Source organism: Pithys albifrons, chromosome 10 (assembly GCF_047495875.1).
Source record: "Pithys albifrons albifrons isolate INPA30051 chromosome 10, PitAlb_v1, whole genome shotgun sequence".
Taxonomy (NCBI): domain Eukaryota; kingdom Metazoa; phylum Chordata; class Aves; order Passeriformes; family Thamnophilidae; genus Pithys; species Pithys albifrons.
Window position 1 is genome coordinate 31,995,507 of NC_092467.1, and position 25,357 is coordinate 32,020,863.

Sequence of the window (25,357 nt, forward strand, 5' to 3'; positions counted from 1 at the left end):
GGATTTTTTTGAGCTTTTTTCCTCTCTTAGTGACAAAAAAGGGATTTTGGTGGTTCTTTTTCCTCTGTTAGTGATAAAGGAATTTTGGTGAGTTTTTTTTTTTCCTCTCTTAGTGGTAAAAAGGGATTTTTTTGAGTTTTTTTTCTCTCTTAGTGATAAAAAGGAATTTTGGTGAGTTTTTTTTCCTCTCTTAGGGATAAAAAGGGGATTTTTTTGAGGTTTTTTTTCCTCTCTCAGTGATAAAAGAATTTTGGTGATTTTTTTTTTCTCTCTTAGTGATAAAAAAGGGATTTTTTTGAGGTTTTTTTCCTCTCTCAGTGATAAAAAAGGGATTTTGGTGTTTTTTGTTTCTCTCTTCGTGATAAAAAAGGGATTTTTTTGAGGTTTTTTTCCCTCTCTCAGTGATAAAAAAGGGATTTTGGTGGTTCTTTTTCCTCTCTCAGTGATAAAAAAATTTTGGTGTTTTTTGTTTCTCTCTTCGTGATAAAAAAGGGATTTTTTTGAGTTTTTTTTCCTCTCTTAGTGATAAAAAGGGATTTTGGTGGTTTTTTTTTCCTCTCTTAGTGATAAAAAAGGGATTTTTTTGAGGTTTTTTTCCTCAGTGATAAAAAAGGGATTTTTTTGAGGTTTTTTTGCTCTCCTAGTGATAAAAAAGGGATTTTTTTGTTTCTTTTTTCTCTCTTAGTGATAAAAAAGGGATTTTTTTGAGGTTTTTTTCCCTCTCTCAGTGATAAAAAGGGATTTTGGTGGTTCTTTTTCCTCTCTTAGTGATAAAAAGGGATTTTGGTGGTTCTTTTTCCTCTCTCAGTGATAAAGGAATTTTGGTGAGGTTTTTTTTTCTCTCTTAGTGATAAAAAGGGATTTTGGTGATTTTTTTTCCCTCTCTTAGTGACAAAAAAGGGATTTTGGTGGTTTTTTTTTCCTCTCTTACTGATAAAAAAGGGATTTTTTTGCGTTTTTTTTCCTCTCTTAGTGATAAAAAGGGATTTTGGTGGTTTTTTTTTCCTCTCTTAGTGATAAAAAAGGGATTTTTTTGAGTTTTTTTTCCTCTCTCAGTGATAAAAAGGAATTTTGGTGGGTTTTTTTTCCTCTCTTAGTGATAAAAAAGGGATTTTTTTTTTTCTCTCTTAGTGATAAAAAGGGATTTTGGTGGGTTTTTTTTCCTCTGTTAGTGTTAAAAAAGGGATTTTTTTGAGTTTTTTTTCCTCTCTCAGTGATAAAAAGGGATTTTGGTGGGTTTTTTTTCCTCTCTTAGTGTTAAAAAAGGGATTTTTTTGAGGCTTTTTTTTTGGGAAGGGGAAGATCAAGAGCAGCCCCTGCCAGGAGCACCCAGTTTAAACCTGGCATAAAACCTCTTTAAACCTGACCTGGCAGGTGCCAAGTCCAGGCAGGACACAAATGGTAACTTTCTCCACTGTTTGAATAATTAATAAAAATTATTCATAAAGATTACAATAATCCCCTGTTTGAATAATTAAAAGCTATTTATAAAGATTACAATAAGCTTCAAAATGTTCATGATGGCAAAAAGGGAGGGACAAATGAAATAAAATAAGATGTTGTTGGAAGTGCTGGTGGGGATGGAGGTGACTTTGGGGTGTTGGAAGTTCCCTCAACTTCAGCTCTGGTTTTTTTTTTTTTTAATATCACTTTTTAAGTTGGTGAAGTTGCTTCAATATAACAGGGAAGGTGTTTGTGGCTTTGGGTGTAAATCTGTGTTGGGATCGTGGAGGTGGGAGCAGAAATCCAGAGTGGATTTCCCTCTACCCACCCAGGGCTGAGCTCAGACCCCACTGGTGGAGTTTCCCTGTGTGGATTCTCAGTCCTTATTTCATTTTTCCTCTTGGTTTCTTCATTCCCTCCTGCTCTTCCTCCTCTCTACCAAATTATTTTCCATATTTTGTTCTCCAGGAACTGGTTTAATTCCCAAACAAGCCAAAATAGGTTAAAACCCCCAAGCCAGTGGCCAAATAAATTCCTGCTGGCCCCGTGGCTCTTCCAGGATGTTCTCTGGTGGAGGAAGGGTCAGCTGTGAGGACAGAAAGGTCCTTTCTCAGTGCCCTGACAGTGTTTCCTCCTCACTCCTTTTGATGTCTGCAGACTAAACTCTGCTTGGAGAGAGAAAAAAAAAACCCAAAAATTCAATTAATTTCCAACATTTTGCATCCAAATGACAGGATTTAATGTACCAGGGAAGGTGTTTGTGGCTTTGGGTGTAAATCTGTGATGGGGATGGTGGAGGTGGGAGCAGAAATCCAGAGTGGATTTCCCTCTACCCACCCAGGGCTGAGCTCAGACCCCACTGGTGGAGTTTCCCTGTGTGGATTCTCAGTCCTTGTTTCATTTTCCCTCTTGGTTTCTTCATTCCCTCCTGCTCTTCCTCCTCTCTGCCATGCAGGGGTGCTTTTAATTCTAATTATTTTCCATATTTTGTTCTCCAGGAATTGGTTTCATTCCAAATGAAGCAAAAATAAGTAAAAACCCCCAAGCCAGTGGCCAAATAAATTCCTGCTGGCCCCGTGGCTCTTCCAGGATGTTCTCTGGTGGAGGAAGGGTCAGCTGTGAGGACAGAAAGGTCCTTTCTCAGTGCCCTGACAGTGTTTCCTCCTCACTCCTTTTGATGTCTGCAGACTAAACTCTGCTTGGAGAGAGAAAAAAAACCCCAAAAATTCAATTAATTTGCAACATTTTGCATCAAAATGACATCCTTTAATGTCGTTGCTTCTGATGTTCAAATTATCTTTTCATCTCCTGAGGAGGGAGAGGGAGGGAAAAAAAAAAAGCCAAGATGTTTGTAGTTAATGTGCCCAAGCAGAACTTTAAGCAAAGGTCTGGATGAAGAGGAAATTCGATGTACAAAGGGTAGATGGGTTTTTTTTCCCCCTTCTGGGCTCTCTGAGACTTGTAAACTGAGAGATTTATTGCTGCCCTTCCAGAGGCTTCTTTGGAATTAAGAGCTGAGATTTTTGGAATTCCTCGAGGCCTCGGGGAGGAGGGGGGGGGGAGAGGGAGAAAAGGGAAATGATCCCGGGAAGGGGGAGCAGAGCACACACCGAAGGATGTGGCTGTTCAATGGGATGGTGTTGAAGAACCAGGATTGGTTTGCAGCGTCCTCTTCTCCCAAACCTCTCTGAAATTACCCGACCACCACAGGGAGTGTCCTGATGGCAAAGGGATAATTTAGGGACACTTCATTTTCCAGTGGGAATGGTCCCCTTGTCCCCAAGGAATATTTTAGGGACACTCTACAGTGGGAATGGCCCCCTTGTCCCTAAGGAATATTTTAGGGACAAGCTACAGTGGGAATGGCCCCCTTGTCCCTAAGGAATATTTTAGGGACACTCCACATTTTCCAATGGGAATGGTCCCCTTGTCCCCAAGGAATATTTTAGGGACACTCTACATTTTCCAGTGGGAATGGTCCCTTTTTCCCAAGGAATATTTTAGGGACAAGCTACAGTGGGAATGGCCCCCTTGTCCCCAAGGAATATTTTAGGGACACTCTACATTTTCCAGTGGGAATGGTCCCTTTTTCCCAAGGAATATTTTAGGGACACTCTACATTTTCCAGTGGGAATGGCCCCCTTTTTCCCAAGGAATATTTTAGGGACAAGCTACAGTGGGAATGGCCCCCTTGTCCCCAAGGAATATTTTAGGGACACTCTACATTTTCCAGTGGGAATGGTCCCTTTTTCCCCAAGGAATATTTTAGGGACACTCTACATTTTCCAGTGGGAATGGTCCCTTTTTCCCAAGGAATATTTTAGGGACACTCTACATTTTCCAGTGGGAATGGCCCCCTTTTTCCCAAGGAATATTTTAGGGACAAGCTACAGTGGGAATGGCCCCCTTGTCCCCAAGGAATATTTTAGGGACACTCTACATTTTCCAGTGGGAATGGTCCCTTTTTCCCCAAGGAATATTTTAGGGACACTCTACATTTTCCAGTGGGAATGGCCCCCTTTTTCCCCAAGGAATATTTTAGGGACACTCTACATTTTCCAGTGGGAATGGCCCCCTTTTTCCCAAGGAATATTTTAGGGACACTCTACATTTTCCAGTGGGAATGGCCCCCTTTTTCCCCAAGGAATATTTTAGGGACACTCTACATTTTCCAATGGGAATGGCCCCCTTGTCCCCAAGGAATATCTTAGGGACACTCCACATTTTCCAATGGGAATGGTCCCCTTGTCCCCAAGGAATATTTTAGGGACACTCTACATTTTCCAGTGGGAATGGTCCCTTTTTCCCTAAGGGGAAAGCTGCCCTTGGAAATGACAAATCTTCCAAGAGAAACTTTAGTGTATCAGGCAAACTTTTCAGGGATTCTAATCCTATTTTCCAGTCTGGAAGCTGAATATTACCAAGGTGGTGATGAGGGTTTTTCCCTCCCCAAGAAGCCAAAAAGGAAGGCAGAGTGACTGTCACCTGTTGAGATACTCCTGCCCCTCTGGGGACTCTTGGGAACCTTCTGTCTTCTCACCCATCTTTATTTTTTTGCCATTAGTGAGGTCAGTCTGGGTGAGTTCCAAAATTGAGCCTCAGTTTCCTCTTTTCCAGTCACCAAATAGCCACAGGATAAAATTAAAATATTCTGAGTTAAAAGGGACCCCCAAGGATCATCAAGTCCAGCCCTTCAGTGAATGGCCCTGCAGGGCTCAAACCTGCAATCTTGGCTTTAGTAAAAGCTTTAACCAGTTGTGGTAGTTTTCTTGGAGGGCAGGAGGGACCTGCAGAGGGATCTGGAGAGACCTGAGGGATGGGCTGATTCCAATGGGATGAGGTTCAACAAGGCCAAGTGCAGGTCCTGCCCTTTGGCCACCCCAAGCCCTGCAGCGCTCCAGGCTGGGCACAGAGTGGCTGGAGAGCAGCCAGGCAGAGGGACCTGGGGGGACTGAGGGACAGGAAGCTCAACAGGAGCCACCAGTGTGCCCAGGTGGCCAAGAAGGCCAATGGGATCCTGGCCTGGATCCAAACCAGCGTGGCCAGCAGGCCCAGGGCAGTGACCCTTCCCCTGGACTCTGCCTTGGGGAGGCCACACCTTGAGTGTTGTGTTCAGTTCTGGGCCCCTCAGCTCAGGAAGGACATTGAGGGGCTGGAGCGGGGCCAGAGAAGAGCAACGAGGCTGGAGAAGGGACTGGATGTGGCACTGAGTGTCCTCTGAAACACCTCCAGGGACAGAAAATCCAACATGTCTTGATCCAACCCCACTGTGATCACCAGCCCAGGGCACTGAGTGATCACAGTGGGGTTGGATCAAGGGTTGGGCTTGATGATCTCAGAGGTCTCTTCCAACCCAAGTGAGAAGAGCAACGAGGCTGGAGAAGGGACTGGAGCACAAGCCCTGTGGGGAGAGGCTGAGGGAGCTGGGGGTGTTCAGCCTGGAGAAGAGGAGGCTCAGGGGGGACCTCAGCACTCTCCACAACTCCCTGAAGGGATGTTAGACCCAGGGGAGTTGGTCTCTTCTCCCAGACAACCAACCGTAGGACAAGGGGGGCACGATGGGCTCAAGCTCTGCCAGGGGAGGTTTGGGTTGGATATCAGGAAGAAATTCTTTGCAGAGAGAGTGCTCAGGGATTGGAATGGGCTGCCCAGAGAGGGGGTGGATTCCCCATCCCTGGAGATATTTAAGCTGAGCTTGGCCGTGGCACTGAGTGCCATGATCTGGTAAAGGGACTGGAGTTGGACCAAGGGTTGGACTTGATGATCTTGGAGGTCTTTTCCAACCCAATCCATTCTGTGATTCTATGGATGTGGCACTGAGGGAGAATCCACCATGTCTTGATCCAACCCCACTGTGATCACCAGCCCAGGGCACTGAGTGAGAATCCACAATGTCTTGATCCAACCCTACTGTGATCACCAGCCCAGGGCACTGAGTGCCCTGGGCTGGTGATCACAGTGGGGTTGGATCAAGGGCTGGACTTGATGATCTCAGAGGTCTTTTCCAACCCAATCCATTCTATGATTCTGTGGTTCTAAGTACTTCCAGAAATAGTGATGTTGGGCAGATGTTTGGCAGGGGCAGGGGCACAGCTGGCACGGCAGCAGCTTCGTGGTGGAAACACTTTTCAGCACCTCATGTCAGTCTGATAAATCAAGAGATCACAGGCAGAATCCCAGACTATTCTGAGCTGGAAGGACCCACAAGGATCATCAAGTCCAACTCTCAAGTCAATGGCCCACACAAGGGATTGAACCCATGACCTTGGCATTGTTACAACCAAGTTCTAACCAACTGAACTGATCAGATGTGTTGAAAAACCCCTGGCATGGCCTTGCCCTCAAAAGCAGAAGGAGCCTGTCCATGCAGACCCACAGACACAGAGATGCTCCCCTTGGCTCATCCTGGCACTGGAGGCTCCCCAGGTCCTTCTCTGCCCTGATCTCCTCACCCCTTGGCATTTTGGAGCTGGTTTAAGGTGACATTTATGACAGAAATCTCTGACATGTCCTTTCTGCTTCTTCTTGCAGAGAATCTTCAACTCCTTCGTGTACACGGAGAAAATCTCGAATGGAGAGAGTGAAGTGCAACAGGTGAGTCCCAAAGCCCCTTCCCACCTTGTGACCAATCCCCACCTTGTTCCCAATCCCACCTTGGCACCAGGGCAGAGCCAGCTGAGGGGTGGCACTTGTGCCATCTCCCAACACCCAGGACATCACCCAGGACAGTGGGATAAATATAAATGGCCATGGGCTGGGTGGGGAGTTCTGCACTGCCTGGTGGGACTGTCCTTTGGAAACAAAGTCCTCCTGTAGGATCTCCCATCCATTGAGAGGTTTTCATGTTGGAAGTGTCTCCTCAAATTGATGTAATTTGAAGTAAATGGAATGTGGAAATGGTTGAGTTGTTTTGTGGGAATGTGGGGCAGCTCCAGCCTTGGGCACACCAGTTGTGGTTGAGGAGTTTCTCTAATTTTGGAGGAGCTTTTTGGGGACCCATTTGAGCATTTAACTCTTGAGTCCAACGTTGAGGTGATGCATCTCAACAGGGGGCAGTTTGCATTTAACACTCTGGTTTGATTTTAAAATTCATTCTGGATCCATTTTAAAACAGATCAGGTTTTATTCTTTAGGTAATTAAGGTGCTAATTAGGATCACAATTGCACCCTCATGGTGAAGGCCATGGGGTTTGGTCAGACAAGCAGCTGCTGCCCTGGATGGGCTTTTCCTTCCAGTCTAAGCCTGGACTCACTTGTAGAACCTTCAGTGAGTAACCCAGCAGTCCTGGACCTCTGTCCCACCAGTGGGAGTGGTCAGGAAAAACAGCAGTTCCCCCAGGGAAAAGGGAATTCCTGTTGCTGGTTTGCAGGAGCATGGCATGTCCATGGGCACCAAAACATGGCATGTCCATGGGCACTGAAACATGGCATGTCCATGGGCACTGAAACATGGCATGTCCATGGGCACTGAAACATGGCATGTCCATGGGCACTGAAACATGGCATGTCCATGGGCACCAAAATGTGGCATGTCCATGGGCACCGAAACATGGCATGTCCATGGGCACCGAAACATGGCATGTCCGTGGGCACCAAAACATGGGATGTCCGTGGGCACCGAAGTGTGGCATGTCCATGGGCACTGAAACATGGCATGTCCATGGGCACTGAAATATGGCATGTCCATGGGCACTAAAGTATGGCATGTCCATGGGCACCGAAACATGGCATGTCCATGGGCACTAAAGTATGGCATGTCCATGGGCACCGAAACATGGCATGTCCATGGGCACTAAAGTATGGCATGTCCATGGGCACCGAAACATGGCATGTCCATGGGCATCAAAACTGGTCAAGTCCATGGGCACCAAAACATGGGATGTCCATGGGCACTGAAACATGGCATGTCCGTGGGCACTGAAACATGGCATGTCCATGGGCACCGAAATATGGCATGTCCATGGGCACCAAAACATGGCATGTCCATGGACACCGAAACATGGCATGTCCATGGGCACCAAAACATGGCATGTCCATGGGCACCGAAACGTGGCATGCCCATGGGCACCAAAACATGGGATGTCCATGGGCACCAAAACATGGGATGTCCATGGGCACCGAAACATGGCATGTCCATGGGCACCGAAACATGGCATGTCCGTGGGCACCGAAACATGGGATGTCCATGGGGACCGAAACATGGGATGTCCATGGGCACCGAAATATGGCATGTCCATGGGCACCGAAACATGGCATGTCCGTGGGCACCGAAACATGGGATGTCCATGGGCACCGAAATATGGCATGTCCATGGGCACCGAAACATGGGATGTCCATGGACACCGAAACATGGCATGTCCATGGGCATGAGCTGGTTTCAGGGAGTTGTGTGTTCAACATCCTGCCACACATCTGCTTTGTGGGGTGTGGACAGAGGGACAGTGAGGACAGAGGGTGGAGAAACCATCTTGGGCTTTCCCAGCTGTGGAGAGACAAGCTGGAGCACAGCAGAGAGAGATTTGTGCTATTCCTTGGATTTTTGTGGGTCCCAACCAGCTGGAGGGTGCTCAGACCTGGTTGGTGTGTCTTGGGTTGGGTGGAATTTTAATTGGGTTGATTTTGGACTTGGCAAAGAGCTCTGGAAGTCTGTGGAGAGGAAATATATCCAAAAATCCTCCTTTTGGCTGCTGAGCACAACTTCTTGACCCTGAGATCAGCTCAGTTGGTTCAAACTTGGCTGTAACAATGCCAAGGTCATGGGTTCAATCCCCTGTGTGGGACATTTACTGAAGAGTTGGAGTTGATGATCCTTGTGGGTCCTTCCAGCTCAGAACAGTCTGGGATTCTTCCCTGGCTGTGAAAAGGGGGATGTTCCCACCATGTTGAACTTGCAGGTAGGAATTGTGAGCCTTGTGATAATTACCCAGAGTTGAATGTGCTTCCAGAAGGATCCAGGAGTTTGGCTTTCCCAGCTGTGGAGAGACAAGCTGGAGCACAGCAGAGAGAGATTTGTGCTGTTCCTTGGATTTTTGTGGGTCCCAACAAGCTGGAGGGTGCTCAGACCTGGTTGGTGTGTCTTGGGTTGGGTGGAATTTTAATTGGGTTGATTTTGGACTTGGCAAAGAGCTCTGGAAGTCTGTGGAGAGGAAATATATCCAGAAACCCTCTGTTTGGCTGCTGAGCACAACTTCTTGACCATGAGATCAGCTCAGTTGGTTCAAACTTGGCTGTAACAATGCCAAGGTCATGGGTTCAATCCCCTCTGTGGGCCATTGACTTGAGAGTTGGACTCGATGGTCCTGGTGGGTCCTTCCAGCTCAGAAGAGTCTGGGATTCTTCCCTGGCTGTGAAAAGGGGGATGTTCCCACCATGCTGAACTTCCCATGGATGAATTGATTGCCTTGTGATAAAGGCAATCACCCAGAGTTGAATGTCCTCCCAGAAGGATGCAGGAGTTTGGCTTTCCCAGCTTTGGAGAGACAAGTTGGAGCACAGCAGAGAGAGATTTGTGCTATTCCTTGTCTGTCCCAACCAGCTGGAGGGTGCTCAGACCTGGTTGGTGTGTCTTGGGTTGGGTGGAATTTTAATTGGGTTGATTTTGGACTTGGCAAAGAGCTCTGGAAGTCTGTGGAGAGGAAATATATCCAAAAAACCTCCATTTGGCTGCTGAGCACAACTTCTTCCCTGGCTGTGAAAAGGGGGATGTTCACACCATGTTGAACTTCCATGTAGGAATTGTGAGCCTTGTGATAAAGGCAATTTTCCAGAGTTGAATGTCCTCCCAGAAGGATTCAGGAATTTGGCCCTTTCTCCAGTTTCTCTTGTGCACTGGCTTTGACATCCTCCTTGGAGTAAGTCTGGGGGAGCTTTGCCAAAGTTCCTGGCCAGGAGAAAACCTCAAATGAGTGTTGGTCTCGTTGAGGAAATGCACATTGGGAAGAGGTTTCCTGGATCCTGACTGAGTGGATTTTCTGTGCCATCCAACAAGGGGGGGACTTCTCTGATGGGACAAGAGGGAATGGCTTCAAACTGGAAGAAGGCAGGTTTAGATTAGAGGAATTCCTGGTTGGGAGGGTGGGCAGGCCCTGGCACAGGTTGGGCAGAGAAGCTGTGGCTGCTCCATCCCTGGGAGTGTCCCAGGCCATGTTGGACAGGGCTTGGAGCAACCTGGGCTGGTGGGAGGTGTCCCTGCCCATGGCAGGGGTGGAACTGGATGATCTTTAGTGTCCATTCCAACCCAAACCATTTTAGGATTCTGTGAATGGTTTGAGCGTATTGGAGGTGTGGGGAGAAGCTGGAGGTGACTCTGTGATCCTTTGTTGGGTCCCATCCCTGCTGACCTCGGTGCTCTTCAGGGTTGGGACACAAGCAGTGCTTTCTCTCAAAGGCAGAGTAGGAATAAATACACTTATTTTTTTCTAGAACAGGCACGTGTGGTTGCACAGCTGTGAAACAGCAGGAGGGATCCTCAGGGATGCTGGAGAGAGGCATGTTCAGTTCTCTTCAGTTCTGGGCCCCTCAGCTCAGGAAGGACATTGAGGGGCTGGAGCGGGGCCAGAGAAGAGCAACGAGGCTGGAGAAGGGACTGGATGTGGCACTGAGTGTCCTCTGAAACACCTCCAAGGACAGAGAATCCACCATGTCTTGATCCAACCCCACTGTGATCACCAGCCCAGGGCACAGAGTGAGAATCCACCATGTCTTGATCCAACCCCACTGTGATCACCAGCCCAGGGCACAGAGTGAGAATCCACCATGTCTTGATCCAACCCCACTGTGATCACCAGCCCAGGGCACAGAGTGAGAATCCACCATGTCTTGATCCAACCCCACTGTGATCACCAGCCCAGGGCACAGAGTGAGAATCCACCATGTCTTGATCCAACCCCACTGTGATCACCAGCCCAGGGCACAGAGTGAGAATCCACCATGTCTTGATCCAACCCCACTGTGATCACCAGCCCAGGGCACAGAGTGAGAATTCACCATGTCTTGATCCAACCCCACTGTGATCACCAGCCCAGGGCACTGAGTGCCCTGGGCTGGTGATCACAGTGGGGTTGGATCAAGGGTTGGACTTGATGATCTCAGAGGTCTCTTCCAACCCAACTGAGAAGAGTAACGAGGCTGGAGAAGGGACTGGAGCACAAGCCCTGTGGGGAGAGGCTGAGGGAGCTGGGGGTGTTCAGCTGGAGAAGAGGAGGCTCAGGGGGGACACTGTCTGGAACTCCCTGAAGGGAAGTTCTGGCCAGGTGAGGGTTGGTCTCTTCTCCCAGGCACTCAGCAATAGGACAAGGGGGCACGATGGGCTCAAGCTCTGCCAGGGGAGGTTTGGGTTGGAGATCAGGAAGAAATTCTTTGCAGAGAGAGTGCTCAGGGATTGGAATGGGCTGCCCAGAGAGGGGGTGGATTCCCCATCCCTGGAGGTTTTTCAGCTGAGCTTGGCCGTGGCACTGAGTGCCATGATCTGGTAAAGGGACTGGAGTTGGCCCAAGGGTTGGACTTGATGATCTCGGAGGGCTTTTCCAACCCAATCCATTTTATCATTCTGTGTTTTTTCCTGATTTTTCAGGTTACTAGAAGGGATTTAAAGCCAAAAATGCTGCCTGGACTCTTGGATGTGTGAGCGGTGCTTTGTGAGGAGCCTGGCACTGTTGTCTGCTGTGCCATCCCTGCTGATGGCTGTGCCATCCCTGCCTGGCAGTGTGTCTGCTGTGCCATCCCTGCTGATGGCTGTGCCATCCCTGCCTGGCAGTGTGGCTGCTGTGCCATCCCTGCCTGGCACTGTGTCTGCTGTGCCATTCCTGCTGATGGCTGTGCCATCCCTGCCTGGCAGTGTGTCTGCTGTGCCATCCCTGCCTGGCACTGTGTCTGCTGTGCCATTCCTGCTGATGGCTGTGCCATCCCTGCCTGGCAGTGTGGCTGCTGTGCCATCCCTGCCTGGCACTGTGTCTGCTGTGCCATTCCTGCTGATGGCTGTGCCATCCCTGCCTGGCAGTGTGTCTGCTGTGCCATCCCTGCTTGTCAGTGTGGTTGCTGTGCCATCCCTGCCTGGCAGTGTGTCTGCTGTGCCATCCCTGCCTGGCAGTGTGTCCGCTGTGCCCCCCCTGCCTGTCAGTGTGGCTGCTGTGCCATCCCTGCTGATGGCTGTGCCCCCCCTGCCTGGCAGTGTGTCTGCTGTGCCCCCCCTGCCTGGCACTGCGTCTGCTGTGCCCCCCCTGCCTGGCAGTGTGTCCGCTGTGCCCCCCCTGCCTGTCAGTGTGGCTGCTGTGCCATCCCTGCCTGTCAGTGTGTCTGCTGTGCCATCCCTGCTGATGGCTGTGCCCCCCCTGCCTGGCAGTGTGTCTGCTGTGCCCCCCCTGCCTGGCACTGCGTCTGCTGTGCCCCCCCTGCCTGTCAGTGTGTCTGCTGTGCCCCCCCCTGCCTGGCACTGCATCTGCTGTGCCCCCCCTGCCTATCAGTGTGGCTGCTGTGCCCCCCCTGCCTGGCACTGCATCTGCTGTGCCCCCCCTGCCTGTCAGTGTGGCTGCTGTGCCATCCCTGCTGATGGCTGTGCCCCCCCTGCCTGGCAGTGTGTCTGCTGTGCCCCCCCTGCCTGTCAGTGTGGCTGCTGTGCCCCCCTGCCTGTCAGTGTGGCTGCTGTGCCCCCCTGCCTGTCAGTGTGTCTGCTGTGCCCCCCTGCCTGGCACTGCGTCTGCTGTGCCCCCCCTGCTTGTCAGTGTGGCTGCTGTGCCCCCCCTGCCTGGCACTGCATCTGCTGTGCCATCCCTGCCTGGCAGTGTGGCTGCTGTGCCCCCCCTGCCTGGCACTGTGTCTGCTGTGCCATCCCTGCCTGGCAGTGTGTCTGCTGTGCCCCCCCTGCCTGGCAGCCCCACTGATGAATATTTGACAGCCAGGCTTGAACACATGAAAAGCTCTTTGGCTTTCAAGCTGCAGAAACAAAACCCGCCCTTGGAGCTTCGCTTTGCCCTCCGAGGTGCCCACAAAGGGAAGAGACTTCAGAGCTGGGCAGATTCGAGGGGGGGAAGAAGCTTTCAAAAAAAGGGGGGAAAAAAAAGCCCGAGGGAATGATGCAAATGAGGTGAATGTGTGGGGGATAATGAGCTCGGTGATGAGGGGATGAAAGGCTGGCACTGGAGATGGTGACAATTGAAGAGCAACCCCCATGGGGGCTGCGGGAATAGGGACAGGTGTTGGCATCCAACCTGTGGGCAGAGCAAAGGGCTTGGGCTGCCTGCCGGCTGCCAGGGGCACTGCCAGGGCTGGGGCTGCCTAGGTTGGGGCCAGCACTCACTGGTCACTGCTCTGGGTGGGGAAATTAAGAAGGAAATACAGAAATCTGGGGGGAAAAAAAGGAAGAGGATTCCTCACACTGCAGTTTTTGGGTTGAGGTGAAGAGCGTTTGGGACATTTGATGCCAGTCTCAGGTTTATTCAGGCTCCTGTGAAATGGGTGAGTTGGAGCAGGGAATGTGCCACCCTTGGTGCCCAGAGAGGATTCCCCACACTGTGTTTTTTGAGTTGAGGTGAAGAACATTGTGAGATTCAATCAGAGGAGAACATTTGATGCCAGTCTCAGGTTCATTCAGTCTCCTGTCAAAGAGGGTGAGTTGGAGCAGGGAATGTGCCACCCTTGGTGCCCAGAGAGGATTCCTCACACTGTGGTTTTTGGGTGAGATGAAGAGTGTTTGGGACTCAGGGGAGAACATTTGATGCCAGTCTCAGGTTTATTCAGTCTCCTGTGAAATGGATGAGTTGGAGCAGGGAAGGTGCCACCCTTGGTGCCCAGCCAGGATTCCCCACACTGTGGTTTTTGAGTTGAGGTGAAGAGCATTGTGAGATTCAATCAGAGAACATTTGATGCCAGTCTCAGGTTTATTCAGTCTCCTGTGAAATGGGTGAGTTGGAGCAGGGAATGTGCCACCCTTGGTGCCCAGAGAGGATTCTTCACACTTCAGTTTTTGGGTGAGTGAAGGGCATTTTGGGACTCAAGGGAGAACAACATTTGATGCCAGTCTCAGGTTTATTCAGGCTCCTGTGAAATGGGTGAGTTGGAGCAGGGAATGTGCCACCCTTGGTGCCCAGCCAGGATTCCCCACACTGTGGTTTTTGGGTGAGGTGAAGAGCATTGTGAGATTCAATCAGAGGAGAACATTTGATGCCACTCTCAGGTTCATTCAGTCTCCCTTCAGATGGATGAATTGGAGCAGGGAATGTGCCACCCTTGGTGCCCAGCCAGGATTCCTCACACTGTGGTTTTTGGGTGAGTGAAGAGCATTTTGGGACTCAGGGAAGAACAACATTTGATGCCAGTCTCAGGTTCATTCAGTCTTCTGTCAAATGGATGAATTGGAGCAGGGAATGTGCCACCCTTGGTGCCCAGCCAGGATTCCCCACACTGTGGTTTTTGGGTGAGTGAAGGGCATTTTGGGACTCAGGGGAGAACATTTGATGCCAGTCTCAGGTTTATTCAGTCTCCTGTCAAAGAGGGTGAGTTGGAGCAGGGAATGTGCCACCCTTGGTGCCCAGCCAGGATTCCTCACACTGTGGTTTTTGAGTTGAGGTGAAGAGCATTGTGAGATTCAATCAGAGGAGAACATTTGATGCCAGTCTCAGGTTTATTCAGTCTCCTGTCAAATGGGTAAATTGGAGCAGGGAAGGTGCCACCCTTGGTGCCCAGCCAGGATTCCTCCCCACAAGCCCTGTGGGGAGAGGCTGAGGGAGCTGGGGGTGTTCAACCTGGAGAAGAGGAGGCTCAGGGGAGACCTCAGCACTGTCTGGAACTCCCTGAAGGGATGTTGGACCCAGGGGGAAGTTGGTCTCTTCTCCCAGACAACCAACAGTAGGACAAGAGGGCACAGCTCAAGCTCTGCCAGGGGAGGTTTGGGTTGGATATCAGGAAGAAATTCTTTGCAGAGAGAGTGCTCAGGCATTGGAATGGGCTGCCCAGAGAGGGGGTGGATTCTCCATCCCTGGAGGTGTTTAAGATGAGACTGGATGTGGCACTGAGTGAGAATCCACCACATCTTGATCCAACCCTACTGTGAGAATCCACCACATCTTGATCCAGCCCTACTGTGAGAATCCACCACATCTTGATCCAACCCCACTGTGATCACCAGCCCAGGGCACTCTGTGCCCTGGGCTGGTGATCACAGTGGGGTTGGATCAAGGGTTGGACTTGATGATCTCAAGGTCTCTTCCAACCCAGTTGGATCAAGGGTTGGACTTGATGATCTCAAGGTCTCTTCCAACCCAACTCATTCTATGATTCTTTGGGCTTACCTGGAGCTTCACTGAGTTGGTTTGGGGCTTCTTGGTCTCCTTGGCAGGACTTGAAGCCCTTCAATGCTCAGCCAGAGTCACCTCCAGGTGTCAGTTCTTTAATGAAAGGGAAGTTTAATGCAATGAAAATTCATGGCAAACTCTGTGTTCAAAACCCCATTGCTGGATGGTAAATGTGTTTTATTATTTTACCTTTTCTGCTGTCTGGGGCCAATGTTATTAATTGCTTGACTCAGAGTCCTTAAACCACCAAAAGAAAAGTGCAGGGAGCAAATCAGATAATTATTTAACAGACACAGGATTAATCAACATCACTGAATGGTTTTTATTAAATAAAAATGATTTTTTTATTGCAGGAGATGGATGTGAAACAAATACAGAAGGAACACCCCTTATTTTTTAGTGGTGAAAAAACCCCAATTTTTTTTTACATTTCTGGGTTGAGTTCTGACAGAAATGAAGGATTTTTTTAGGTTTTTTTGCTGTCCTGGCTCTACATTGAGAGGCTCAAATCCTTCCTTTGGCTTGAAAGGAAAAACTTCAAACAATGGCCCTGACAGGAAAGGGCAGCAAAGGAGAAGAGGGAATTGCAGGGAGAGGAAAAGCAGGGAAATATTTCAGGATTTCTTGTCAGCAGAGTCTCCTGGTAGAGAAACAGAAACTTTCCATTGAAGTTGCCTGTTCAGGAAATGGGGGACAATACAAAAAAACCAACAACTGACTTAATTTCAAGATCCCTTTTTGCTTCTCTTTGCAGTTGGCCAAAAAAATCCGGGAGAAATTCAACCGTTACTTGGACGTGGTGAATCGGAACAAGCAGGTGGTGGAGGCCTCGTACACTGCCCACCTCACCTCACCCCTGACTGCCATCCAGGACTGCTGCACCATCCCCCCATCCATGATGGAGTGAGTAGTAAGGCCTGAAATCCTTGGAAAAATGAGGGAAAATAGGATTTCTTGGCAAAACTCCCTGTGGTTTGTTGAGTCTGGGGAAGGGAGAGGGCAGAACCTCAGAGGTGCTCCTGGGGAAGGGGACAGGGGTAACCCAGGCTGTTGGCACTGAACTGGTGATGCCCTCAGGAGTTCCATCCTCTTGGCTTCCCTGGTGTCACCCAGGGGCACTGTTATCAGTTGGCACTGACCTGGTGATGCCTTCAAGGTTCCATCCTCTTGGCTTCCCTGGTGTCACCCAGGGGCACTTTATCAGTTGGCACTGACCTGGTGATGCCTTCAGGGTTCCAACCCTTTGGCTTCCCTGGTGTCACCCGTGGGCAGAGTTCACCTGTTGGCACTGACCTGGTGATGCCTTCAAGGTTCCATCCTCTTGGCTTCCCTGGTGTCACCCAGGGGCACTGTTATCAGTTGGCACTGACCTGGTGATGCCTTCAAGGTTCCATCCTCTTGGCTTCCCTGCTGTCACCCAGGGGCAGTTTATCAGTTGGCACTGACCTGGTGATGCCTTCAAGGTTCCATCCCCTTGGCTTCCCTGGTGTCACCCATGGGCACTTCAACTGTTGGCACCAAACTGGTGATGCCCTCAGGAGTTCCATCCTCTTGGCTTCCCTGGTGTCAACCATGGGCAGAGTTCACCTGTTGGCACTGAACTGGTGATGCCTTCAAGGTTCCATCCCTTTGTCTTCCCTGGTGTCACCCATGGGCAGAGTTCACCTGTTGGCACTGCACTGGTGATACCTTCAAGGTTCCATCCCTTTGGCTTCCCTGATGCCACCCAGGGGCACTTTATCGGTTGGCACTGACCTGGTGATGCCTTCAAGGTCTGCAGTTACAGAGTGACTGTTGTACCTGTCAGGTAAAACCTTCCTTGCTCTGAATGGGTTATTAAAAATCATGTGGTGAGTCCCAAAAAGAACTTGGATTCCTTTCCTGCACCATCCCCCCCTCCATGATGGAGTGAGTCTCAAAGCCTGAAATCCTTGGGCTGGCTTGGAAAAAATGAGGAAAAATAGGATTTCTTGGGAAAACTCCCTGTGGTTTGTTGAGTCTGGGGAAGGGAGAGGGCAGAACCTCAGAGGTGCTCCTGGGGAAGGGGACAGGGGTAACCCAGGGTGTTGGCACTGAACTGGTGATGTCTTCAAGATTCCACCCCTTTGGCTTCCCTGGTGTCACCCATGGGCAGAGTTCACCTGTTGGCACTGAACTGGTGATTTCTTCAAGGTTCCATCCCTTTGGCTTCCCTGGTGCCACGCAGGGGCAGAGTTCACCTGTTGGCTCTGAACTGGTGATTTCTTCAAGGTTCCATCCCTTTGGCTTCCCTGGTGCCACGCAGGGGCACTTTATCAGTTGGCACTGAACGGGTGATGCCTTCAAGGTTCCATCCCCTTGTCTTTCCTGGTTCCACACCAGGGGCACTTCAACTGTTAGCACCAAACTGGTGATGCCCTCAGGAGTTCCATCCTCTTGGCTTCCCTGGTGTCACCCATGGGCAGAGTTCACCTGTTGGCACTGCACTGGTGATGCCTTCAAGGTTCCATCCCTTTGGCTTCCCTGATGCCACCCATGGGCAGTTTATCAGTTGGCACTGACCTGGTGGTGCCTTCAAGGTTCCATCCCTTTGGCTTCCCTGGTGTCACCCATGGGCACTTCAACTGTTGGCACCAAACTGGTGATGCCCTCAGGAGTTCCATCCCCTTGGCTTCCCTGGTGTCACCCATGGGCAGAGTTCACCTGTTGGCACTGACCTGGTGGTGCCTTCAAGGTTCCATCCCTTTGGCTTCCCTGGTGCCACACCCAGGGGCAGTTTATCAGTTGGCACTGAGCTGGTGATGCCTTCAAGGTCTGCAGTTACAGAGTGACTGTTGTACCTGTCAGGTAAAACCTTCCTTGCTCTGAATGGGTTATTAAAAATCATGTGGTGAGTCCCAAAAAGAACTTGGATTCCTTTCCTGCACCATCCCCCCCCTCCATGATGGAGTGAGTCTCAAAGCCTGAAATCCTTGGGCTGGCTTGGAAAAAATGAGGAAAAATAGGATTTCTTGGCAAAACTCCCTGTGGTTTGTTGAGTCTGGGGAAGGGAGAAGGCAGAACCTCAGAGGAGCTGGGAAAGGGGACAGGGGTAACCCAGGGTGTTGGCACTGAACTGGTGATGCCCTCAGGTGTTCCATCCCCTTGGCTTCCCTGGGGCCACCCAGGGGCAGTTTATCAGTTGGCACTGACCTGGTGAGGCCTTCAAGGTTCCATCCCCTTGGCTTCCCTGGTGTCACCCATGGGCACTTCAACTGTTGGCACCAAACTGGTGATGCCTTCAAGGTTCCATCCCTTTGGCTTTCCTGGTGTCATCCATGGGCAGAGTTCACCTATTGGCACTGAACTGATGATGCCTTCAAGGTTCCATCCCTTTGGCTTCCCTGATGCCACCAGGGGCACTTTATCAGTTGGCACTGAGCTGGTGATGCCTTCAAGGTCTGCAGTTACAGAGTGACTGTTGTACCTGTCAGGTAAAACCTTCCTTGCTCTGAAGGGGTTATTAAAAATCATGTGGTGAGTCCCAAAAAGAACTTGGATTCCTTTCCTGCACCATCCCCCCCTCCATGATGGAGTGAGTCTCAAAGCCTGAAATCCTTTGGCTGGCTTGGAAAAAATGAGGAAAAATAGGATTTCTTGGCAAAACTCCCTGTGGTTTGCTGTTTCTGAGGAAGAACAAGGCAGAACTGCAGAGGTGCCTCTTGCCTTGTCCTCAGATTCTTCTACATTTCTAAATACATTTCTAACTACCTTTTACATTTCTCAACCCCTCTTCCATTTCTAAATACACTTTACAAAAAACATTTTATGGTTTTCCCATAAAGGAAAAAAGGGCTTTAAACAACAACTGGGAGTCAGCTGGAAGTAAAAAAAAAAAAAAAAAGGACCAAAGTTTATTCAACCCTTGATGGTCTTTTATCCAAAACAATTCTGTGGAGATCCAAGATACCATTTTTGCCCTGAATATTTCCTCTCTCAGGCTGGTCATGGGAGTGTTTTTTTTCTCCTTTGAAGGAACCAAAATCACGAGTTGCTGAGTCCATCACATGCTCCAAGAGCTGCTGAGCAGCTGAATCAGGTGGATGTGTTGCTGTCTGAGACAGAGTTTTCCAGAAATGGAGCACATTGCTTGGAAACTGGATTTGGTCATGTTTAATTTGCTTTATTGTTAAATAACAGGAGTTTTGGATGCTTTCAATCCAGGCAGTTGGTTGTCTTTAATTCTGTTTTTTTGTGCTGCCTCTTTGCAGAAATTTCTTTGTGTTTGTAGGAAGGTGGGATGTGATGGAAGGTCTGATTTTTCCAATAAAAGGGCAGGAATTTTTTTTTTTCAGCGTTCCAACATTTTAAACTTTTACTTCTTTATGTGCTTGAGTAGAACAAGAGTAATTTTCCATTTCATGGAATCATTTCCTGGGACCTCAAAGCCCACCCAGTGCCATGGACAGGGACACCTCCCACTGTCCCAGGTTGCTCCAATCTGGCCTTGGGCACTTCCAGGGATGGGGCAGCTTCTCAGTTCATGGAAAATTGATGCAAATCTTAATTACAGAGTTCTTAAAATTATGTCCCACCTGGATGTTGTGTTTATATTTTAAATATTTCCATGTTTAATTTGTGGACTGACTTAACTCTGGCCACGAGGTCTGCACGTGGGGGAGGTTCAGTTTGATGTCCTGTTACTGGTAAAAGCTTATCCTTGATGGTTCAAATGTGGGTTTTAGTGCATTGGAGCAACAATAATGGTCATATTTTGCTTGAATATTTGGCATTTATCAGCTGCTGCCACAGAGGAGCTCCCAGGGAGGTTTGTCGGTGTTCTCTGCTGTTTCCAGGAGCTTTAAGAATGTGTCCAGCTGCAAGTTTGGGTTCCTTTTGGAGACATTCCTTTGGGAAGGACATGCTGAACTATTCTGTAGAGAAAGGATTTGTTTTCTTTAGTTTTTTTTTTTTAATGACTTGTAATCTTCAGTTTGTATTTGTCGTTGCCATTAAGAAAATGATCCATGCCTGGCCTTGTGTTTGTTTGGCTTTAGCTTGAAAATCTGAGCCTTGGCTTTCAAGAGGGTTTGCCTGGAGATAAACTGTGAGACTTCCCACACCTGGTGACCGTAAAGAAATGCTACAAAACAGGACCTGGCAGAGCCCCAAGTGGGTCATGACTGAGCCTGGTTTTGGACTTGTTTAGTTGAGCAGTGAGATATGGCAGGGAAAGCAGATTTTATTTTATATATTTATATTTTATTTTTAGTATTTTAATTTAATTTATTTTAATTTATTTTTATTATTTTATTTTATTTTTAAATTTATTTTTATATTTTATTTTATTTTATTTTATTTTTAATATTTTATTTTAATTTAATTTATTTTTTATTATTTTATTTTATTTTTAAATTTATTTTTGTTACTTTATTTTAATTTATTTTTTATAATTTTATTTTTATTTATTTTTATTATTTTATTTTATTTATTTTTATTTATTTTTATTATTTTATTTTAACTTATTTTATTATTTTATTTTATTTTTTAAATTTATTTTTTCTTGTTTTATTTTAATTTAAATTTTTTCTTATTTTATTTTTAAATTTATTTTTGTTACTTTATTTTATTTTAATTTATTTTTTATAATTTTATTTTATTTATTTTTATTATTTTATTTTTTATTTTTATTTATTTTTATTATTTTATTTTAATTTATTTTATTATTTTATTTTATTTTAATTTAATTTTTTATTATTTTATTTTAATTTATTTTATTTTTTATTATTTTATTTTTAAATTTATTTTTATTATTTTATTTTTAAATTTATTTTTTTATTTTATTTTTAAATTTATTTTTGTTACTTTATTTTATTTTATTTTATTTTATTTTATTTTATTTTATTTTATTTTATTTTATTTTATTTTATTTTATTTTATGGTGCTGGATTTACAGTGGAGAGCCCAAAGCAGTGGTTGGTTGCAGCCCACAGGGATTTAGTTCTGGCTTAAAATCACCATCATGATGAAAATCGTGTGTTTTGGTGGCCGTGGTGTCCCCACCACCCACGGCTTGAACTGGTGGAAGTCCAGGAGTTGTGTTTGTTCCCCCACCAGGTCAGGTCTGTGCAGTGGAAAGTGGTGGGAAGAAGTGGATTAGAAGATGCAAAGCCAACCAGTGAGGCACTGCAGGTGGTGGCTCTGGGGTGGCTTTGGCAGGGCCTTCACCCACAAACAATACCACAGTTACCCTCATCTGCTTTACCCAAGAGTCTGAAGATGTGATGGGATGAAGGGAAATCCATCCCACAGCCCAGGGATGGTCCAGGAGGGCTGAGCATGTTCCTCTCCAGGTTGGCTCATCCTTCCCACAGATGGATCTGTTTGCACTTTCAGCTCAGGTTAATTGGGATTTGGGAGTGGCAAAGCCCTGGTGGGGCAGCAGAGCTTTGGGGCAGCTGTTGGTGGTGGGAGCAGAGATGTGGTCCCTGCCCCACCATCTGGGCTGTGTCTGTGGCCAGAACCTCCTCCCAGGTCCTTAATCAATCCCACCAACACTTAATCCCATAATTTTGCTCATCTGCTTTACCCAAGAGTCTGAAGATGTGATGGGATGAAGGGAAATCCATCCCACAGCCCAGGGATGGTCCAGGAGGGCTGAGCAGGTTCCTCTCCAGGTTTGGCTCATCCTTCCCACAGATGGATCTGTTGGTATTGTCAGCTCTGGTTTATTGGGGTTTGGGAGTGGCAAAGCCCTGGTGGGGCAGCAAGGCAGGCAGAAGGCAGAGCCTTGGGGCAGCTGCTGGTGGTGGGAGCAGACAGGTGGTCCCTGCCCCACCATCTGGGCTGTGTCTGTGGCCAGGACCTGCTCCTTTTCCCAGGGAAGTGCCCAGAGCAGCTGGAAGGAGTTAATGTGGATCAAGTGCTCTGAGCAAACCCATGGGAGATAAGGCAAGTGGGTGTCAAGTGACAGGAATCTCCTAATCCTCCAAGAAATCTCCTTGTGTCTCCTCACCATCAAAGGGAGCCGTGGGAAACACATTCCGTGCCGTCTCCAGACATTCCCTGCCCTGATTGATTTGGGTGCTCATTTACAAGACAACAATTTAATTACAGTGTCTTCCTCCTTAAGAGGATAAATCCCTTTGTGCTCCGGGTGGTGTCTCCTGGTTTTAATGCCTGAAAGCCCATCCAGGAAACCTTGGAAGTGAGATGGGCTGGACCTGAGTGTCAGCACGAGGGCAGGGAGGAGAATAAAGAGTATTTATTTCTCAGAAGTCCTGCAGCTTCCCTGGACCTGCAGTGGGAACTTCTGGGATCCACATCAGTGGTGAGAAGTGTCTAAGAAGGGATTCAAGACATGAGTTTTGGGAGCAGGTTTGTGTTGAGGTTGGAACTTGGCAGGCCATGGAGATGCTGGAAAAAAATGGAGAAAATGGTGGTAAAAATTGATGGAGATGCTGGAAGAAAATGGTGGTAAAAATTGATGGAGATGCTGGAAAAAAACTGGAGAAAATGGTGGCAAAAATTGATGGAGATGCTGGAAAAAATGGAGAAAATGGTGGTAAAAATTGATGGAGATACTGGAAAAAAATGGTGGTAAAAATTGATGGAGATGCTGGAAAAAATTGGAAGAGATGTTGGTGAGGGAGACAGTGGGAAAAATTCCAAGGTGGAGGTGCCACCTCCCCCAGCAGTGACCACACCTGGGGTGGCTTTCCCAGGGCTGTCACTCTGTCCTGCCCTCCCTGTTTTTCTCTGGGTTTTTTTTCTCTGTTTTTCTCTGGGGTTTTTTCCTCCGTTTTTTTTCCTCCGTTTTTTTTCCTCCGTTTTTTTTCCTCCGTTTTTTTTCCTCCGTTTTTTTTCCTCCGTTTTTTTTCCTCCGTTTTTTTTCCTCCGTTTTTTTTCCTCCGTTTTTTTTCCTCCGTTTTTTTTTCCTCCGTGTTTTTTTCCTCCGTTTTTTTCCTCCGTTTTTTTCCTCCGTTTTTTTTCCTCCGGTTTTTTTCCTCCGGTTTTTTTCCTCCGGTTTTTTTCCTCCGGTTTTCTCCTCCGTTTTTTTTTCTCCGTTTTTCTCCGGTTTTTTTTTCCTCCATTTTTCTCCGTTTTTTTCCCTCCGTTTTTCTCTGTTTTTATCCGTTTTTCTTCTCCGTTTTCCTCCGTTTTTTTTCTCCGTTTTTTTTCTCCTTTTTTTTCCTCCGTTTTTTTTCCTCCGTTTTTTTTTCTCCGTTTTTTTTTCCTCCGTTTTTTTTTCCTCCGTTTTTTTTTCCTCCGTTTTTTTTTCCTCCGTTTTTTTTCCTCCGTTTTTTTTCCTCCGTTTTTTTTCCTCCGTTTTTTTTCCTCCGTTTTTTTTCCTCCGTTTTTTTCCTCCGGTTTTTTTCCTCCATTTTTCTCCTCCGTTTTTCTCCGTTTTTTTTTCCTCCGTTTTTCTCCGGTTTTTTACCTCCGTTTTTCTCTGTTTTTCTCCGTTTTTCTTCTCCGTTTTCCTCCGTTTTTTTTCTCCGTTTTTTTTCTTCCGTTTTTTTTCTTCCGTTTTTTTTCTTCCGTTTTTTTTCCTCCGTTTTTTTTCCTCCGTTTTTTTTCCTCCGTTTTTTTTCCTCCGTTTTTTTTCCTCCGTTTTTTTTCCTCCGTTTTTTTTCCTCCGTTTTTTTTCCTCCGTTTTTTTTCCTCCGTTTTTTTTCCTCCGTTTTTTCCTCCTTTTTTTTCCGGTTTTTTTCTCTGTTTTTTTTTTCTCCGTTTTTCTCCATTTTTCTCCATTTTTCCCTGTTTTTCCCCATGCTGGTGAGAGCTCAGGGACTGCATTAAATCTCAATATGTGAAAGTAGCTGGAACGGGGGAATATTTATCAATAAAAAGGCTCCTTGGCAGGGTTGAAGTGCAAACATTAATTGAAGAAATGAGTTTCCAAACCTGTATTTGCCAATCATTTACTCCCTGTTTGCCTTCAGGAGTGCTCTGGTTTTTCCTTTTTATTTATTTTAATAAATGATTAAATATTTGCTAATGCTGTTGAGTTTTATCCCAGCTCTTTGTGTGTTTGTTCTCCCCCTTTGGACCAGTTAAGGGGGAGATAAAGGGAAATCCCATCCAGTTCCTGGAGTTGCTGCAATATCTGAAGAGCTGCTGCAATTCCAGAGGGAAGGGGGTGGAATTCAGGATGTATTTGCTGTGGGAATAGTCCTGGCAGGACCTTCTTTTATCCCTTAAACTTCAGCAGGAATTTAAGAAATTGCTTTTTGTTTCTAATGCAGCCAAATTTCCTCCTGGAAAAGTGGAGTTTGGAATAATTTGTGCCATTGGGGTGAATCCTCCTTCCAATAATACAGTTTTATACACCTGGGACCAGGAATGTGTTGAGTTCTTCAAGAACAGTGGGAGGAATTTTAGAGGAATTTCGGAAGAATTTTAGGGGAATTTTAGGGGAATTTCAGAGGGATTTTAGGGGAATTTCAGAGGGATTTTAGGGGAATTTCAGAGGGATTTTAGGGGAATTTCAGAGGGATTTTAGGGGAATTTCAGAGGGATTTTAGGGGAATTTCAGAGGGATTTTAGGGGAATTTCAGAGGGATTTTAGGGGAATTTCAGAGGGATTTTAGGGGAATTTCAGAGGGATTTCAGAGGGATTTCAGAGGGATTTCAGAGGGATTTCAGAGGGATTTCAGAGGGATTGTAGGGGAATTTTAGAGGCATTTTAGGGGAATTTTGGAAGAATTGGAGAAGAATTGGAGAGGAATGGAGGAAGAATTTGGGAAGAATTGGAGAGGAATTTTGGAGGAATTTTGGAGGAATTAATTGGGGAGGAATTAATTGGGGAGGAATTAATTGGGGAGGAATTAATTGGGGAGGAATTAATTGGGGAGGAATTAATTGGGGAGGAATTAATTGGGGAGGAATTAATTGGGGAGGAATTAATTGGGGAGGAATTAATTGGGGAGGAATTAATTGGAGAGGAATTAATTGGAGAGGAATTAATTGGAGAGGAATTAATTGGAGAGGAATTAATTGGAGAGGAATTAATTGGAGAGGAATTAATTGGAGAGGAATTAATTGGAGAGGAATTAATTGGAGAGGAATTGGTAAAAATTAGGGGAGATGGTGGGGAGATTTTAAGGAAAATAATGGTAAAAATTGGGAGAGATGGTGGGGAAAATTAAGGGAAGACAGTGGTAAAA

The 25,357-nt window shown here is 47.1% G+C and overlaps 1 protein-coding gene across 2 annotated transcripts in view; it reads left to right on the top strand.

Moving 5' to 3' along the window:
• Window positions 1-25,357, top strand: part of CACHD1 (cache domain containing 1) — a 108,908-nt gene that overhangs the window by 17,779 nt on the left and 65,772 nt on the right. The window contains exons 2-3 of one of the 2 annotated variants that reach the window (XM_071565504.1): window positions 6,475-6,537; window positions 15,985-16,133. In XM_071565504.1, coding sequence (XP_071421605.1) covers window positions 6,475-6,537; window positions 15,985-16,133 — 212 coding nt within the window. Of the gene's footprint in view, window positions 1-6,474; window positions 6,538-15,984; window positions 16,134-18,778; window positions 18,784-25,357 lie in introns of those variants that run through there. The other variant, XM_071565505.1, reaches the window with a different exon arrangement.